This window comes from Gallinula chloropus (genome assembly GCF_964237585.1).
Source record: "Gallinula chloropus genome assembly, chromosome: 5".
NCBI lineage: Eukaryota > Metazoa > Chordata > Aves > Gruiformes > Rallidae > Gallinula > Gallinula chloropus.
In genome coordinates, this window is record NC_140090.1 from 7,253,002 (window position 1) to 7,271,586 (window position 18,585).

Below are 18,585 nucleotides of genomic sequence, written 5' to 3' on the forward strand. Positions count from 1 at the left end.
CAGCTCTATTGCTGTGCAGTGGTCTATACTGGTAAAAACTGGTCTAGGAGAATATACTGGTCCAGTGCAGCTACTGTAAAAATGTATTTGCAAATATATAACCAATAAATTATCTAATTATAAATAGTGAAAGTGACCATCATACTATGTCTTCACATTTGAACAGATACTTAATTGTATCTCCTTAAATAGGACCTGTAGCCCCTTCAGGTACTGGAAGGATGCTGTAAGGTCTCCTTGCAGCCTTCTCCAGGCTGAACAAGCCCAACTTGCTAAGCCTGACTTCACGGAGAGGTGCTCCAGCCCTCAGACCATCTTCGTGCCCTCCTCTGGACTCACCCAATAGCTCCATGTCCTGGGCACCCCAGAGCTGGATCCAGTACTGCAGGGGGGGTCTCACCAGAGCAGAGTAGTAGGCTGCTTATGCCCAAGTGAGATAACGAAGTAGAACAAAAGGTTTGCCTGCTGTACTTCACATTTCAGTGTTTGCTCCTGAACTGCTTTTTTCCATGTGTCCAAGTACTTCACAAGAGAAGACAGTTATGTTTTCTGGAAAATAGTTTATTGAGTGCTCAGGGAATTAAAAACTACAAGTTTTTGCTTGCAGTTGCAGAAGCAAGAAAAGAGTTACACATAAATTAGTTTCCCGATTTACTACTTATAGTGCTTCTGAAACCCACATTTTAATCAGTCATTGCCTACCATGACCTTTATATTAATATATCTGGCCCTTAAATTTATGTAGCAGGGTATTTATAGATTAAAAAGTGCCTTCCTGTGGCAGTAGTGTAGTGATTATGAAAGCTGATGGAGATTTCGGGCTTTTCAACTCTTTGCTTCTAGGTCTTGGCTACACTCCCACCATTTTTCTAACTTGGGTGACTTTGTTCCATATTCCACTGCAGGAATAAGAATTAATTCAGTGTAAAATAAGCCCCACTTATCCAGAAGCTTTAGTTGACTAAGATCAACCAAGGAGGGAAAAAAAAAAAAAAGAAAAAAAAAAGAAAAAGAAAAGCCAGACTGATTTCTGCAGTTACTCCAAACTACATTTGTTGTGTAGAATTCCCATTCCAGGTATTGTTGTCATCTTCTCCATCATCTTGAGTCCTCAGTCTATATATTTTGCCTTCTTTCTTGAAGTCTTCCCCCCGCTTTTCCACCACTCGTTTCCTGACTGCTTGCCTAGGGTACAAAGGACAGTGAGGTTTGACAGCTTCCCCACTGCACAAGAGAAGGCAATGCAACAGATACACATGATGCATCCCTCCTCCTCAGACACCCAGTAATAGTTTTCTTCAGCCCTTTGGTTCCTAGTGAAGTACTACCCAGCTGAGAATGTGCCATTTAGCAGACAGAATTTCCTTTTCCCTGGAAAGCCCTGGCTGTTGAAGCCACATGAAAGGGCCTAGTGGCTCTCCTGGTACAGGAGATCCCATCCCCTGGTAATACCAGACCTTCACTGGCAAAGCCTTCGGTTGCCTGAGGTTTCTTGTACAACCATACTGTAACCATCTGACATCATCCAAACAGCCTGAGCCAGAGCTGTAGTCACAGCTCAATTCCCTATTCAGAAACCACCACAAGGCAACACTTTCTGTACCCTGGCACTGGAGCCTGAAGCCAATCACAGGTGCTGCAACACACATGTAGAAGCCAAGGAATCCCAGCCAGCAGCTTACCAGCCACCACCCCTCTGACTGATGGTGGCCAGAAACAGGTAAAAGATACAAGCTCAGTTCCCCACTGCAAGATAAAAACCCATTAACACAAGGGCTTGAGAAACAGCTACCTCCAGTTTTGATTACCTGCTTTGCTCAACGCTGCCAGAGGCTGAAGGATTTGAATGCTCTTGCTGATGAGTTGATCTCACAGTAGACTGTGAGGGGGGTGGACTTGTAAACAGGAAGTTGCTAATAAATCTCCAAACTGCTAAGAGGGGGTAAAGTATTGTGCCCAAGAACTTCCACAGGTCACCACCTGAAGCCTGAACAACAGCAGTAGCAGGTCTTCCCGCCTGGTCAGGAACACAGAAAGCAAACTTGTCAGACACTAAAGTCTGGCACTTGTAGCATGAGTATTTCACCCATCATTTAGCATCAGCTCATCAGACACAAAAGAACTCCTTTGGTTACACATCAGAAGAATACTTACACCACCATTTATCTGCTTCTGAAAACATCCTCCTCCAAAGCAGCCCTGACAAAAACTAACATAATTTTGCAATCTGTCACAGAAGACCAAGACTGAAGCCAAATATTATTAAATATTATTACAGAAAGAGTGGTGAGGTGCTGGAACAGGCTGCCCAGAGAAGCAGCGGATGCCCCGTCCCTGGAAGTGTTCAAGGCCAGGTTGGATGGGACCCTGGGCAGCCTTGTGTAGATCCAGGCCTGTGGTTGGTGTCTCTGCCTGTGGCAGGGGGGTTGGAGCTCTATGATCCTTGGGGTCCCTTCCAACCCAGCCCATTCTGTGATTCTATGATTATTATGGCCAACTAAGAGCAAATGTACAGCTATGGCACTGCTGTCTGCACGAAAGTAAAATGCAAACAAACCCAACACCTACCGGCAGCAACACCACTGAAGCACTGGGTGCTAGCTCCAGGTCCAGTAACTTTTTTCCATAGTCTTCTTTGGTAAACTCCCTTCTGGGAAACATTGTTGCCAGTGAAAAATTGCCATAAGTATTACCAACTGTCTGAAAATGGAAAGAAAACATTTGTAACTGTTCACTTTCAAACAACTGCAGACTTGCCAGTTGAGTATACCTTGCATACTGACTCTGTTCTGTATCAAGCATCTCCTAGAGAAATTCAGGGTTTTTCATATCCTGCAAACCCCTAACTCATGAGATGGGAAAGGCTGCTACTATAACCCCTTCATGTAAACGAAATGGAAAGCAGCTGAAAACAATTCCACCATGATCAACAACTAGTTGATGCTACACCAAGTTATAACCACTATGTAGCTGAGAAAACAAACCATCAATTTACCTGTGCAGCAAACTGCCTTGCCTCTTCCAGCCGTGCATCGGATGGGAACTGGTTAGTGAAGGACGATCCATCTGGGAGGCGGAACTGGATCCTGGCTATTGCACTGCAGGGCACATACTGGGTCAGTCAGCATAGAAACAGTTACAGGTAAAACTCTCCTGGGGCTTTGGCTTGGTAACACCAAGATGTGGAAGGAGGGATGGTATCCTACTTATGGCAGTGCTGGTGGGTCCTAAATTTGAATCCACAGTTGACAACCATCTGCTTATATATCACAATATATTTTTAATCAGAGTCCAAGACCTATCACCATTCAAACACCTGCATTAAGTATAACCCCTATTCTTTTGTTTAGCTTATATTACTATCTTCTCAAGAAGTTGTACTATGAGGGCACAGAACAGAAGCTGGCTTGGCAAGATATTCTATATATACATAAAAAACCAAAGCCAACTTCTCATGTCACTACTTAGACAGTTCAACATGGTATCAATTAATAGGTTCGGAGATATATTAAACCTCTCAAAAGTTTCTTCACCCCTCTCCCCAAAAATCACAGGCTTCCTTCTCTGCAGCATCTCACCTTCGCTCCTTTTGAGATGCTTCTTTTCTGGCCTCTATTTCAGCTTGTTTAGCCTGCAGAGCCGCAGCTTTCGCAGCTTCCACTTCTTCCTTTGACTTGGCAAAGCGAGCTGCTCTCTCAGCACGATCCTGTGAGGGGCCCAAGCAGAAACCTTCAATTTACCAGAAATTGTAGCTTAAAATTGAGAGCTACGACCCGTACTCAGCACTCAACTGCACAGGTATAAACAGGCTGTACTGAGAAATCAGAGTAGCACTGCAGTCACTCGCTGCCAAACTGCACTCCCTGCCCAACAACAGTAGTTAATAGGTGATCTTCCCATGCAAGTTCAACACTCCAGGAAAGATACAGGGAAAAACCTTACAAAAAGTTACACAATATAAGTTTTCTAGGCCAAAAGCCAGTAGCAAGGAAGGATTTCCATTCCTACGAATTGTTTATCTCCATATATGCACACACACAAACTCAGAAAACAATCCTCACCACTGTTTTGAGATCAGTGTTGCTCTGCATGTTCCACAATTACATGTCCCCTTGCTTCTGTTCCAGAACTATGCTTAAATTGCAATTATTTTTATATTAAAAAGTGATAACTCCCCACTGGCCTCGAGAAATGATGACAAAAAGTTGGTATGTCCTTTCAGATAGAAAGGATCCCCATGTCTATGAAAGCAAAAACTTCCTTTTCTAGACAGGAAACGCTACATAAGCACCAAATAAACTGTTACAATACAAGGCCGCAGGATTCCAAACAGAAAAGCAGACAGTCTTTCAAAGTTTCACCAAGAAAGAGGATTTACCCTTTTAGCCCACTGGTGGCCCTTGTGACAGAAAGCAGCAAGTAACTAAATTGCAAAGGCACAGATTTACCATTGCAATCTGCTGTCGTATGCGCTCTCTTGCAGCCCTCTCTTCTGCCTTTTCTCTGTTCCTTTCCTCTAACATACGTTTTGTCAACTCCTCTTCCTGTCGCCTTTTGTATTCCAACATCTCTTTACCAGTTTTTCTCCGTTCAATTTCTTTTTTTATTTCTTTCTGAATAAAAAACAGACACGTAAAAATTGGACCACAAAATTGCCTTGGACAAGAGTAAGACAAGACTGAAGTACACTTGGTTAAAAGGGAATGAAGCACTTCTTCAAATAAGGGTATGAAAAAATTGCAAGTGGTTTGTGTTACCTGTTCCTCCTCTTTCCTTTTCTCTTCTCTTCTTTCTTCCAGCTTTTTTGTTATTCTAAATTAAGAATGACAAGTCTTAGAACTGCAGTGCTGGCTACTAACGTTCAAAAAGCTTAATGAAACAGTTGCAGAAGAACAAAACAAGCGAACTGTAACACAGTGCTAATACCCAACATAACATTCACATGCAGGTGCACAACCCATAAAAATACAAGGCAGTGAATCACCACTGAATTTCCAACTTCTAATGGAATTCTAACATTCCCTCCATCCTTTTCCATTCAGTAAGCAAGGAATCTTACATCTTATTGTTGAACCAACTTGTAAGACATAAAATAACTGAATACTATTTATCATCTGCAGGAACAGAAACACTGAATCTCAGTCTTCTCTTCATTGTTCAAGTCATCTGGTATCTTCTGCACATCACTTCTTAAACCAGAAAGCAAATAATATCTACCACTGACACAGATGCACATGCACCTGGCTCATCTATCCAGAAAGGGGCCTGATAATAAGGACTGAGACAAAAATAACCATAGCAACTTGCAACACATTTAAGTCTGGGGAAAGGCAGGCAGGACTAAACAACCTAAGAAGTCAGGTAATCAAAAAAATTTTGTTTGTAAGGTAGCTGGTTTGCTTTCTAAACCAGAAGGTGGTAATTATCACAGGGCTTTGTGTGTTTATCCTTGAAAGAAATGCTGTAGTTACATGCAAGTGTGGTATAATTTAAGATTAATGCACGTTCTAATAGAGAACTTCAGTATTTAAGAGAAAACAAATTATTATACCAGTAGCAAGGAAAATTATGCTTATTGCCCAACATTTCAAAAAAGTCTGAAATGTGAAAAAGTTTTACACTATATTTTAGTAAATAGGATTATTTTTACTGCTAACTATGCATTCCTGGTTTTAGATAGGCTATTAAAACCAGCAGCAGTCTTACAAACACTAAAACCCCACAATTTTATACTCAAATCCTGTATCAATTCATTTAATGAATGCACCATTTTGTTCACTTCTGTTTAATGTACTGAAGCAGATACTTCTGGTTGCTTTAAAATGCAAGAGCTCATCAGACCTCACTGTTGTTCACTGGGCAAAATAAGAGTCTCAGAATAGGATTCCTCTGGCTTTTTCAATATGCCCAGACTACAAACAGGCAACAAACAGGCAGGAAGAAGAGGAAGATGGCATCTCTGCACAAAACCAAGGCTAGCACCCTCTCACCCCAGTTTCAAGAGCTGTCAGTTCAGTGTTACAACTCATTGAAAAACTTGTAACAAACATATTGTCTGTATTCAGGTTATATCAAATGTGAACTTTTAATATTAGAGTACATTAAAAATGAGATTTATTTTAAAGCTGTTCTGATATAAACCTGAGTACTGTCACAGATGCCTGAACAAAAATAAGAGCATATAAATGTTTATCAGATAACAGAACAAGCTGCAAAATCCTGTAATTAAGCCTGTTTGTTCAAAGAACCCCACCCAAACCCACAAAACCCACAACAGAACTGCCTCCTGAACCAAATACAGTAAGTTAGGAAGTCTGCTCAAGACGACTCACCTTTCTACTTTGAGTGTAAGATCATTCACAGGCTGAGCATTGCTCACTTGTTCATCTAAAGAATTAGTTGCTTCCTGGCTTGCTTGACCCAAGTTTGCTGTGTCTTTGAGTGATTTACAAGACAGTAATGCATAGGAGAAAAACCAGAGGTGAGTTTCTTATCATAAAAATCATTATGCTCATTATTAGCCATAATTCACAGCAATGAGAGTATCTTAAGGAGACAAAAGGTTCTGCTATTCAGACTTTCCCTTGCCTCACAACAATTTGGCTTCAAGTTACTAACCTGGAGAAGGAATTTTTATTGAATCCTGTTTCAAGAAAGCATGTACAATTTTAATAAACCACAGATTTCTCACTCATTAGAAGTGAGCAGAATGGGAAGTTATTCTTCCTTCTGGACTTGGAAGAAGGATTCTGGGATACACAAGGTTTTCCTCAACAAGTCCACTCAATATATTGTCCTTTATATACCATCACAGAACTTAAGAAAAGGAAAACTATTTCACAAGCAAATTAACTAGCATTTGTGTAAAAGTACATTACCAGCAGAGGGTCTTATTGTCTCAGATGTTACAGACTCAGGAGAGTCTTGAAACTCTCCTGCTCTGGATTGCATATTTTCTGGAGCACCATCAGATTGAGAGGAGGGACAGGGAGCAGATGGCTGACTTCCATTTTCCAAAGGCTGCCCTTTTACTCTGTGCATCTAAGAAAATGGGAGAAAAATACCCAAGACTATGAAACTTCAAATATTTCCCATAGGTTCAAAGGTCAATACTAAGGGTTTTTTTTTTTTTTTGGAGAATCACTCCTACTTAAAATACAAAACTAAAATTATCACATCTTGTTGAGTGTGGTGCAATCATATTTCATATTCTTCCTAATGTTAGTCTTCACACTTGAAGTCAAAGTGATAAAACTATATTTATATTCTGTTCCACAGCATAATTTTATACATCCACATTACAAAGACAGTATTACATATGGACTTTACTGGCAGAGTAACTGGTCTGTCATTTAGAGCTCTTGATGTATTTCTTCAATACTGTAGGTATCACACAGATGATCTAAATCAATCTGTGAAGCAAAAATACTAACATAGCACTTTGCATAATGCTTTCCAACCTGTTCAAGCTGTGTACCAAAGTTAAATTTGCAGATTTTTGTTGTTGGAAGGATCCAGAACCAATAACTCTTCATTCCCCAAGGCACAAGCTAAGGGCCAGGGACATCTCTGGGGCATGTGAGCACACTCAACTCCACCAGAAAGACCCAGTCTGGCAGCAAGCATTACCTGCTTAACTTTATGGATTCTGGTGACAAGCTCTTCAACAGAAACACTGCCAGCAATTACTTCCAAAGGGATTCCATTGTCTCCTATAAAAAAACTCGATGGAACACACACTACAGGATCTGCACAGCAACAGTTAAGGGCAACACATGACAAAAGTGTGTAAAGCAACTTTAAAAGCAAAACTCCAAGTCCTTCCTACAGAACCTTCTAGCCCAATACTCTATCTCCACCTGGTTGCTAGTACTCACTCCCAAGGGAGGAAGAAGAAAAGACATTAAGAAAAGTGCTGGAAAATACACACAACTTATTAATATTTATTCTTTTCTTTAAAATGGTCTAAGACAAAATATTTTTCTCCAACACAGATATCCAACAGCATGCTTTGACTTGCAAGATTTGGTTTTACTGTGACACATCATCTTACATAGATTTTAACAAACTCTTTACAACATTAAGAAAAATGCAAGTTAAGGTATTGAATTCCCTTTCTCTGCATCATACAGAATTCCTGAGCTATAAACAGTGACCTACTTCACACAGAGATATTTGCCTAACTTCACACCTGTGTCTCTGATAGAACCCAACCCATTACTTGTTCCTCTTCTCCATACTGCTGAACTCCAGCTAATAATTTGAAGCATTTCTTGTTTGCTTTCTAACACTGATTAGCAATACCAATGGGTTATTCTGTTTACATGGAGCTTTGGCTGATTTTTTATTTGGAGAACTACCCAAGATTAACATTAAAAACCCACCCAACTTCACCATCTCAAGAACTGACAGCAAGTTGGATACACAGATGGCATCTTTTAACTACACAGTTTATTGCATGTTTGTGCCATAAGTAGTAGTATAACTAAGGCTGCTTTAAACATTTGTCTTAAGAACAGTATTAACTTGTAAAGAGCAATTACCTGCAAACATGATGTAGCATCTAAACTGATCTCAAAGGATACAAATTTGAGAAAACTGCAGGCATGCTTCACTGTTTAAAAGAAAAGACTGATTTAAGAGAAGCAATCACTTTGCAATCACCTTAGATTAAGTCTTTAATCATAAAAATAACTGCCCCACTATCACACAAAAAACTATTTAAATCCTGGAGAGAGCACTAACAGCAAATTTGCATTGCATCTTCTCATTAACGTTCTGCCTGTGTGTTGACATGGTGACAATCCCTTGTCAACACAGTTGACTAAAAAAAGGATTAGGGAAACGGTGCTAAGAAACAATTCAAGGAAGACATCTAGTCTATTGAGTGCAAATAATACAGCAGTTAATAAATCATCCATCAAGCATTTTAAAAAGAATACCATTTTGGGAAACACCAATGCACTTTCTGCACACAGACTGGAACCCAGACAAAACCAGCTGAGCATTTTACTCAGGAGCTTCACTGCTGCTCCATTCTGTGTGCTACAATAGAGACAAGGATATTTTCTCTGGGGCTTCACAGATTTTTATCTGTCTGAATTCATGAGAGTTTTTTAATTCATTATGTAACTTGGTAAAGCAAGAATTGCCTCAAGAGCACTGGCATTTTCATTCCAGCTTTTTAATGTAACTTTTGTCTCTCTTCTTGATGAAAAGGACAACCTCAAGTATTCTTCAACTGGTACTGAAATACAGTCCTAAATACACAATGAGTATCCTGCAGAAAACAACAGTGAATTTTGAAATTTAGAATTTTCTCAGGCTCTGATGGTTTCAGGAGCACTGAGTTCACTTATGCTCTGGAATCTTATATTTAGACTACAGCCAAACCAGGGCAAAGACTTCAAAAGCCTCTTACTCTCATCATCATCAATGGAAGATTGTATAAGAGACAGAACTGGAATAGGATCAAACCTTTTGGTGTCGATTTTAATAGCAACAAAACCATCTGAGGCAGCTTCAGTCACCTTCTCATCTTCCCACCTTGCAGCCATCTCAGTAGATTGTTCATCCTCACCTGCAAGATACAGCACATGTGTATTGCAAAACACCACAAATGACTGTCTCTGGTCGGATTTTAGCTTTGCTTCCATTACTTGACATCACCTCTGAAAGATTATTTTCAAGTTGGGGGGTGAGGGTGTTTGGTTTTTTTTTTTAATTTTTTAAAATAATCTGCAGACAATTCCCTCCAGCTAATTCACCTTGGTAACATTTCAAAACCCTAATGCACCCCAAATCCTTCCAAGCCAGCAAGCATGTAGCTTTAGCAGTAACCCAGCTGCATGGTGAGCTGCTCCAAGGGAGCAGAAGGGACTGAAAGTGATGGCAAGTCCACAGACTGTCTTGATTGCATCATCTAATTGTGCAACCAGTGAACGGCCTCACTTCCACGTTACATGCTCATGCATATGCAAGAAGCATGTTATTACACAATGTTAAATGCAACAGTATCATGTTTAATATGATTATTCTAGATTTTCTCTCATCATATGCAAGATCTCACATCACAGTGAACCATTGCTTCTCCCTGACATTAGGCTTGATCAACAAACATTCTAAAACATGCCTATTCCTCCTTATAAATTTAATTACCTACTGGCACACCAGCTGCTAATACATAAAATGACATTTTCCACCTCTTGTAAATACGTAATTCAGCATGAAAGTTTCACAGCTTGATTAAAAAAACAAAAGCAAAACCACAGCCACCAGCAAAAAGCCTTTATTTGCAGGATTACTTGTAGCTTAGTTCTGTATTCCAGTTCCTGACATGAACAGCGACAGCAGGAGGGGAGGAAAAGGAGAGATGAGCACACAGGAACAAGAATAACTTGTAGAAGAGGAGATACTAAAGGAAGGGAAACTACAAAGGTGTTCTGGGGCCACAGGTTCCAAAGTGTTATTTTTATCAGAAGAAACAACATCAATCACAGTTTTATCTTCCAAATCACCAGTTTAGGGAGGATTTGGGTTAATAAACACATTCCAGTGAATATTTGCCATCTTTCAACAAGTAAACTGGCCTGCAACCATTTGTTTATTTTCAATCTGTAGTACTTCCCAGCAGCTTGGAAGCAACTGTACTCTTGATGAGGAATTTGAGTCACAAGTAGAGAAGTACAGTAGCCCATTATTCCAGGACAACAACAAACCATTGCTTTGTTTCAGCCCAGTTGTTGTTTCATGCAGTATTTTAGAGCTGTTAAAGATCAGGAGCTGTACGTGCAGCCCCTCTTGAAGCCCTGCTGCCTTAAGGCCATGACTGAGGGGCCACAATGACACCTCTCAAAAATACACTGATTCCTAGAAGTCTTTTCCAGCCACAGGTGTTGATTTTTCCCTAGTAGTACTGGAGCAAATAAGAAACTACTTATTTCTTACTATTATTCTACACAACCCCATCAATTTAGGATATTTTATCTAGGAACCTTTCCTCTTTAACTGCAGTGCTTCCAAGTGTGGTCAATGGATGCAGCTGTTCTGCCAAGAGTGGTTCAAGCCTCCGCCCCCCTTTCCAAGGCTCAGAGGCAGACAGCTGCTTCACCACACACACTATTTCAAAAGGACACGTGCTTATCCGATTAGGCTACTAAAAATACCCAAACACTTGCTAACACTAACTTTTCCACACAAACAACCGTCCTAGAAAGTGAATGAGAAGGGATTTTTTAATATCCTTGCACAACTACATCACCAGAGCGTGCTGTGAAGGTTTTAAAAACTGAACTAAAACATGTTAGGATTATAGAGGCAAACAAAAATGTTCAAGAAAAAAAACCCTGGTTGAACAACATGCATTTGCAGTCAAACACCACCTCACTGTTAAGATAAAGAGCCACATTATTTCTTGCTTGGCTGGAAAATATGCTAGAATCAGGAGGAATCATCCAGTTCCTCGCCTTCTGGCACTTGTTTAGAAAATGAGGAGGGAGAGAGGGACAGAGAGATGGTAGCAGAAACCAGAATTCATTCATTTTGGTCGAGTCTATCCTCCACAGCAGCCACCCTCAAATTACTGTTAATTTCTATTCTCCATTTCTGACACACAAGCTTTTTTCCTTTAGTTTTTGTCCCCCTATGCATTACAGGATGAAGCGTACAACAACACTCCTGAAATCAGTTTTTCTGCTCAGAAAGCTGCTTGTCAAGTGCCTGTGGGCAAGTGTGTGTGTAGTGTAAACACATTCAAAGCTGCTACCACCAACAGCTGTGCAGTTTTAAATACAGCTCTACCCAAACAACAGGCCCAGTCATCACCAGGATAAAAATAGCCTATTCTTTCAGCAGTCTGCATCCTTCAAACACACCTGCTTCCACACATGTGAGAAAGTATGGTCTTGGGTTTCCCAATTCCCTTTCCCGGCAGGCCTAACAGAACTCCTTCACGACCAGCTCTGTCACAGGTTGGCTGCCCCAGTCTCACTGTTCCTGGGGCAGACCTGAGCTGGACAGAACTCTCCAACTCTTTCATTTTGGAGATACGGTCACATGAACTCACTCCTTTTTTTCAGTACTCATAAGAACAAACAAAACCAACCCTTACAGCATGCTACAATGTCAAAACCAGGTCACATTCCTGCAAGCATGAATTTATCTCCACTTTCTGTATCTATACAGTCCTACATCTACTGAGTCAACATCTAGAAGAAGAGGTCAGATTTGTGCACTGCTACAGTTCCATTAAAAATGCTGGAAATAAGTTACAACATGCAATGCTTCATCCCCAATATGGGCCTATCAAGTGCAAAATACAGGTACTATTAAAAAATCAATCTTTGTGGTGGGTAACTTTGACTGGGGGACTGGTGCCCCCCAAAGCCACTCCCCTCCTCAGCTGGATGGGGAGAGAAAATATAAGGAAAGGCTCCTGGGTTGAGATAAGGACAGGGAGATCACCCAGCAGTTACTGTCATGGGCAAAACAGGCTCAACTTGGGGAAATTAATTTCATTTATTGCCAATGAATTCAGAGTCAAGAAATGGGTCACCTTCTCCCCACCCCTCCCTTCTTCCCAGGCTTAACTTCTCTCCTGATTTCTCTCCCTCCTTCCCACCCAGCAGCACAGGGGGATGGGGAATGGGGGTTGGGGTCAGTTCATCACGTTGTCTCTGCTGCTCCTTCCTCTGCAGGGGAGAATTCCTCACACTCCTTCCCCCATGGGGAGTCCCTCCCATGGCAGACAGTCCTCCACTACCTTCTCCAGAGTGAGTCCTTCCCACAGGTTGCAGCTCTTCACCAACTGCCCCAGCACGGGTCCCTTCCACAGGGTACAGGCCTTCAGGTACAGACAGCTCCAGCCTGGGCACTCACAGGGTCACAAGTCCTACCAGCAAACCAGTTCTGGTGTGGGCCCCTCTCTCCACAGGGTCACAGGTCCTGCCAGGCTCTGGTGTGGTGTCCTCCACGGGCTACAGGTGGACTATCTGCTCCCACCATCATCCTCCCTGGGCTGTAGGGGGACAGCCTGCCTCACCATGGTCTGCTCCAGGGGCTTCATGGGACCCCTCCTTCTTCACCAACCTTGGAGTTTGCAGAGTTGTTCTTCCCACATCTTCTCACTCCTCTATCCAGCTGCAATTGCTGATGCCCAGCTTGGATTTTTTTCCTTAAATATGTTATCAGAGGCACTGCCATCATCACTGATGGGTTCAGCCCTGTCCAGCAGCGGGTCCATCTTGCAGCCGGCTGGCATTGGCTCTATCAGATATGGGGGAAGCTTCTGGCAGCTTCTCAAAGAAGCCACCACCCCTGTAGCACCCCTGCTAGCAAAACCTTGCCAAACAAACCCAATACAGAGCATCTGAAACACTCAAGAAATGCAGTAGTAAACTTTTAACTCTGCGTGGGGCAGGGGGCAAGATCAGCCTTTAACCAAGTCACCAGACATTATGTTTCACAGGTGAAGATGTCAAGTGCTGCAAACTCCTCCATCAGGATACTGCTTGCTGTTTGCCACCTGGCTTTACATCTAATATTGTACAACACATTACAATCATTTCATTATTGCCTGTGAAGGCAGACAGCTTTCAGGTAGGCAGTAAGAGTATGTTTGTAACAATCCAATGCTAAAACACGTTCCCATCATAGCACCCACCTGTCATCATGATTTGTGGGCTTTAAAATGCTGCCTTAAAACCTGCATACGCTACCCTAACACAGCATCATCTTGGCTTAAAGACCTTGAGTGAGGCTGTTCTCCATGTATAAGGAGAGTTGCGTCAACAAAGGAACTTAACTACACTTCACTTCTCTGTTCAGATCCCCTCTGGGAGTGAACTTCCTGAAACAGTGAATCCCATGGTTCAATCACTCTTCAGGGAGCAACACCAGCCACACATTTGGTGTGGTTGTTTCTTCATGAGGCATCTGAAAAACTTCAAACCACAAACTCTTAGGGCAAGAGTAAAAACAAATGATGCAGCACACATAAAAATACAAGAAAAACATTACAGTCTGCTTTATATCCTCCTTTCCCTTTACCCTCTCTCATTTATCCAGACAGAAAGGCAACATACATGAAGCCAACATGAGTTTCTGTAAGTTTCTTCAGTTACCATGCAGCCACAGGATGGGTTAAGGAAAGAAAAAGGACACTGTACACAGAGAGCTCAGGAAGCCACAGCAGGAAGAACGGATCGCAGGCTCATGCACGGCTACAGCGGAGGGCGAGCAATCGATTTCACTCCCCAGAGCAGCGCCTAAAGCCGCGCTGCAGCAGGACAAGGGCAAGGCCTGGGGGCCGGGACAGCTCTGCGGCGGGCCACGACCCACAGGGCCGGGCAGCAGGGACTCGTACTGACACAGCAGAAATCACTGCTCGGCGGGAGGGGGAGGCGGCGAAGCAACAGCTGGCGAAGGCGCTGCGGAGCCTCCGGCAAGCTCCGCCCGGGGGCGAGCGGCCGAGCAGCGCCGGCTGACAGGGCCGCACGCAGGCGGGGCCCTCCCGACCGGGAAGTCTACGGGCGCCAGGCACCCCGCGGGGCAGCGCCTCGGCCGGGAGCTCCGCTCGACTCGGGGGCTGGCGGAGCCTGGAGCCGCTCTGGCCGGCCTCAGGGACAGCACCGCAGCCCGCAGGCCTGTCCGAGCGGCGGCGGCCGCCGCTCCCGGCCCCGTCGCCGTGTCAGTGCGCGGGCGGCCCAGCGCCCGGCACTGCCCTCCCGCCCCGGCCGGGCCGTACCTGACACGAACACGACGAAGACCGAACTCTGCTGTTTGGCGGCGGCGATGGCGGCCGGGATGGAGCCGCCGAACCACATCATGGTGCCGCCGGCCCCGGGCTGTGCGAGCCGCCGCCAGGCGCATGCGCCGCCGCCCCAACGGCCCCGCTCCGCGCGTGCGCCGGCGGCCGCGGCCCGCCGCCGCCTTCTGATTGGCGTCCGCGGGCGGTGCGTGCCCGCCCCCGGCCACGCGCGGGTTGGCGGCAGATTCGCCTCGGACGGGCGCCATCTTGGCGCTTCGAGTGGTGCGGCGGTAGCGCCGGAGTCCCGCCGTGACAGCGCCCGGCCCCTGAGCTGTGTCCCGCCACAAAATGGCTGAGGCCGGCTGAGGTAGCTGCAAGGAGGAAGGCGACAGGGCAGTCTCAGTTAACCGTGTCCCGAGCATCCACCCTGGGAATGTCAGAAGCGCAACAGAGGGGAAAAATGATGGGGGATGTAACTGACAGAAATCAACTCTGAATGTGCTAAAAGTACGAAGCATGAATGGCAGGAGGTGAGTGAGGCCAGGACATCCTCCATGTTCCCTGGTGAGCCAGGCTGCATGAGGACTGTGATCATAGAATCACAGAATCATAGGGATTGGAAGAGACCTGGAGAGATCATTGGGTCCAAGCCCCTGCCAGAGCAGCTCCCCAGCTCATATTGCACAGACAGGCATCCAGATAGGTCTTGAATATCTCCAGAGATGGAGATTCCACCACCCCCCTGGGCAGCCTGTCCCAGGGCTCTGACACCCTCACTGGGTAAAAGTTCTTCCACATGTTGGTGCAGAACTTCCTGTGCTCCAACTTGCAGCCATTGCCCCTTGTCCTGTCTCCACAGGCCACTGAAAAGGGGCTGCCCATTTCCCCCTGCATCCCATGCTTAAGATATTTATAAACATTAATAAGGTCCCCCCTTAGACTTCTTTTCTCTAGGCTCGCTCAGCCTTTCCTCACAGGGGAGATACCTCCAGGCCCTTAATCATCTTCGTAGCCCTTCTCTGGACTCTCTCCAGGAGATCCCTGTCCTTTTTATACCAGGGAGCCCAGAACTGGACACAATACTCCAGGTGGGGCCTGACCAGGGCAGACTAGAGGGGGAGGATCACCTGCTTCAACCTGCTGTGTCTGTGGAAGTAAGAAGCACAGAGACAAGGAAAACTGCACGTGGATCAGGGTAACTTTCTGAGCCTTTCTTGAACAGTTTTGAAAGGGTTCTGCTACATCCAGCCTACTTCCCAAGTTGCTTGTAATCACCTTTTGTAAGGTCTGAGGAAGCCTCAATCCACCTGTAGAGCATTTGCTATTGGAAATCTAAGACTCCTCAGAACACATGAAGACAAATTTGACTGAAATTACATCTATTACTCTAGTTTGTTAGAACGAACACACAACCCCAGATTCAGCAATCAGTATGGGAAACAATGCAAAACAGTAATACACTTTTTCCGAGACCAGTCCCTCCCACCCATCAAACCAGCAGGGATCTACTTGGATTAAAAAGGAAAGTATTAGTGAATTTTTAAATTGCACTGTTGCTTCATGCTAATCAGTGGTTCATTAACAAATCAAAGTATCAGTTTAAGCTAAGAAAAAAGGCAGCAAATGTGAATAAACGTGGAGGCAAGCTGTGGTGTATTTCCTAGTATGTATAAATCAATATGACAGACTATCATAGCACACTTCATGCTGTTTCTTAGAGAAACTAATTTGGAAAGAGTAAGAAGGGCAAGGCTGTGCTGCATCCCAATCTCCCTAATTAACCCCACAACTAGTACAAAAGCCAAGATAGTAGAAAGAAACAGAATGCCTGTGTCTCCCCTCAGTTCAAACTGAGGTCAAGTATGATGTATATGTCAAGTAGGATATACAATATTGCTAATATCCTTTTAAGTTAGCTGTAAAATAGTTTTGGGAAATCAAATGTCACTAATTATTTAGGATTAAAGCTAGTCCATACTGCAGCCAGTTTCCAGCAGGCCTTCCACATCTCTTGCCCTTGCATCTGAAAAATGTCACTATATTCAGTATGGCCTGTTATCATCAATCCTGAGTCTAATCCAGATTCTCAGCTACCTCTGAGGCATGGGAACTGAATTAAGAATAAACCTCGCTGTTAAGCATTATCCACAGCAGCACAGTTTATTTTTACAATTTATACCAGTTTTAAAAGCATACAACTATCAGCAACACATCAGCTATATAGCTCTTTGGTTTACAGCACTAGTCTCATCTGACATTCAGGTTTCTCTTTAGAAGTGCAGAAACAGTTCATTACAGTTGCATGCATCCCACAGAATGACTAGGCTCGTGTGCTTTACCAGCAAGACTGAAAAATGAAAAAAAAGCAGCAAACACTAAAGTGTTTGTGCCCTGGACCAAATTTTAATGCTTCCAAATCTTTTCTTAAGCAAGATCTGCTTTCAGCCTGACAAATTTCGACAAACATCACAAAACGCCAAGTAGTTACAAGCAGGATAAAAAAATAAACCCTACTAGGAAGGGGCTGCCCACACAGAGTCAGGTCCAAACTCCAGCCCAACAATCCTAAACACACAAGGCAGACACTGAACTAAAAGGAGGCTCGTACATCTTGTGATAAGAACATGATACATTTTCCAGTCAGCCAGGAGGCAACTTAATTTACACTGGACCTTGCATCTGAAAGGGATAGTGACTTTGTTCTCAGGTTCCAAAATAAGAGGGCTTGAAGGGACATAGTTTTCAGAATGTTTTGGGAATTGGGCCCTTTTAAGGGTCCTGGTCTACACCAAAGAAGAAAGTCTTCCAGGAAAAATGGAGTCACAATGAGCTTGTGCACTTTTAAGTTTGCACTTGTTGACATCAGTAGCCAAAAATACTCAAACCAAATGTGAATGGGAGCAGGACATCAAATAGAAACATCAACCTTCACAAAGACTTGAGTTTTAGAAACATTGCAGGGTTTGAAAGAAGTCCTTTTTGCAATATATAAAAATTCCAGCTACGGTAACCTGTAATGTTAAAGTGGCTCGATCGATTTTCTCCAGAACTTCACATGAACTCTCTTTGCCTCAAAGCTAAATACAGGAAATTAGTCTGCACCAATTTTCTAGGGCAAAAAATGTAACATTGCTAAAAAAGATGTTTATAAAATAAGATAGTTGTAATTTTAATTATGATTGCCCTTCAGACATCCGAACAAGTTAGTACAAGATTAAGTCAAAATAAACATGTCGTGTTAAGTTTTAAGGCACAAATGAGTATCATAGCATAAGAATATAGGTATTTATTCCACCTTGAGAGGGACATGGCTTGCATTACTAGCTAGGTGGGGGTACAGAGCTATTTAAACACCACAAGACAAAAAAATGGCCTTGCTGTGAAAGGCATGTTGTGTACTGAAGTACCTTATTAAATTCAGCGTGATAAAACTGAGCTGCCATCTACATACCGCTGTCCTGTACCACCTGGATCTGGAAATGTGTGTTCCATGAAAAGCCAGTAGGATTAGGGATCATTGCAGGTAGAGACACCCAGGTGCTGTGATCTTCAGTACACAACAGGGCTGGATTTCTTTCTTTGTCACACTACTGTGAGTCAAATAAAAGGATTTTGGATTATAACAGCTTACATTTGCCAAGGAAAGAGTCTCAGGTAAGATGCAAGATGCCTGTTTCCAGTGAGGTACATGAGGCTTCAGTTTGGCAGCCTGTGGAGGTTCTGAGTAGGTTCTCAGGGCTCTTACAATCTACCCAAGTCTAACCTCATGGCCATGTGGTTTTGGGTGTTCCCAGAGTATGGGGCTTACATTTTTGTTTATAATTTTGAATTATCATTTT

General features: G+C 43.4%; 1 protein-coding gene across 3 annotated transcripts; it reads right to left on the bottom strand.

Moving 5' to 3' along the window:
- Positions 1-546: 546 nt before the first annotated feature.
- UBXN4 (UBX domain protein 4) lies at positions 547-14,828 on the bottom strand. 3 transcript variants are annotated; one of them, XM_084265074.1, is made up of 13 exons: positions 14,744-14,828; positions 9,478-9,580; positions 8,586-8,614; positions 7,630-7,748; positions 6,879-7,041; positions 6,333-6,435; positions 4,758-4,812; positions 4,449-4,613; positions 3,579-3,706; positions 2,996-3,098; positions 2,569-2,700; positions 1,809-2,017; positions 547-1,185 (listed from the first exon to the last, which is right to left on the bottom strand). In XM_084265074.1, exons 1-13 carry the CDS (start codon positions 14,823-14,825, stop codon positions 1,047-1,049), a joined length of 1,530 nt encoding a protein of 509 aa, XP_084121200.1. In that variant the 5' UTR covers positions 14,826-14,828; the 3' UTR covers positions 547-1,046. The 3 variants fall into 3 exon arrangements, with proteins under 3 accessions (XP_084121200.1, XP_084121201.1, XP_084121202.1); XM_084265075.1 differs by lacking the exon at positions 14,744-14,828 and adding an exon at positions 13,661-13,685; XM_084265076.1 differs by lacking the exon at positions 8,586-8,614 and having other exon boundaries at positions 7,630-7,712; positions 14,744-14,825.
- Positions 14,829-18,585: the final 3,757 nt, after the last annotated feature.

Bases quoted from the DNA above. Each gene is read 5' to 3' on its own strand.
- UBXN4 (XM_084265074.1), bottom strand. From the start codon at position 14,825: ATGATGTGGTTCGGCGGCTCCATCCCGGCCGCCATCGCCGCCGCCAAA. The intron at 2,018-2,568 runs GTAGGTGTTGGG...GTTCCTGACCAG, and splicing joins CTTCAGTGGTGTTGCTGCCG to GCGGGAAGACCTGCTACTGC. The intron at 1,186-1,808 runs GTAATCAAAACT...TTTGTACCCTAG, and splicing joins GGCAGCGTTGAGCAAAGCAG to GCAAGCAGTCAGGAAACGAG.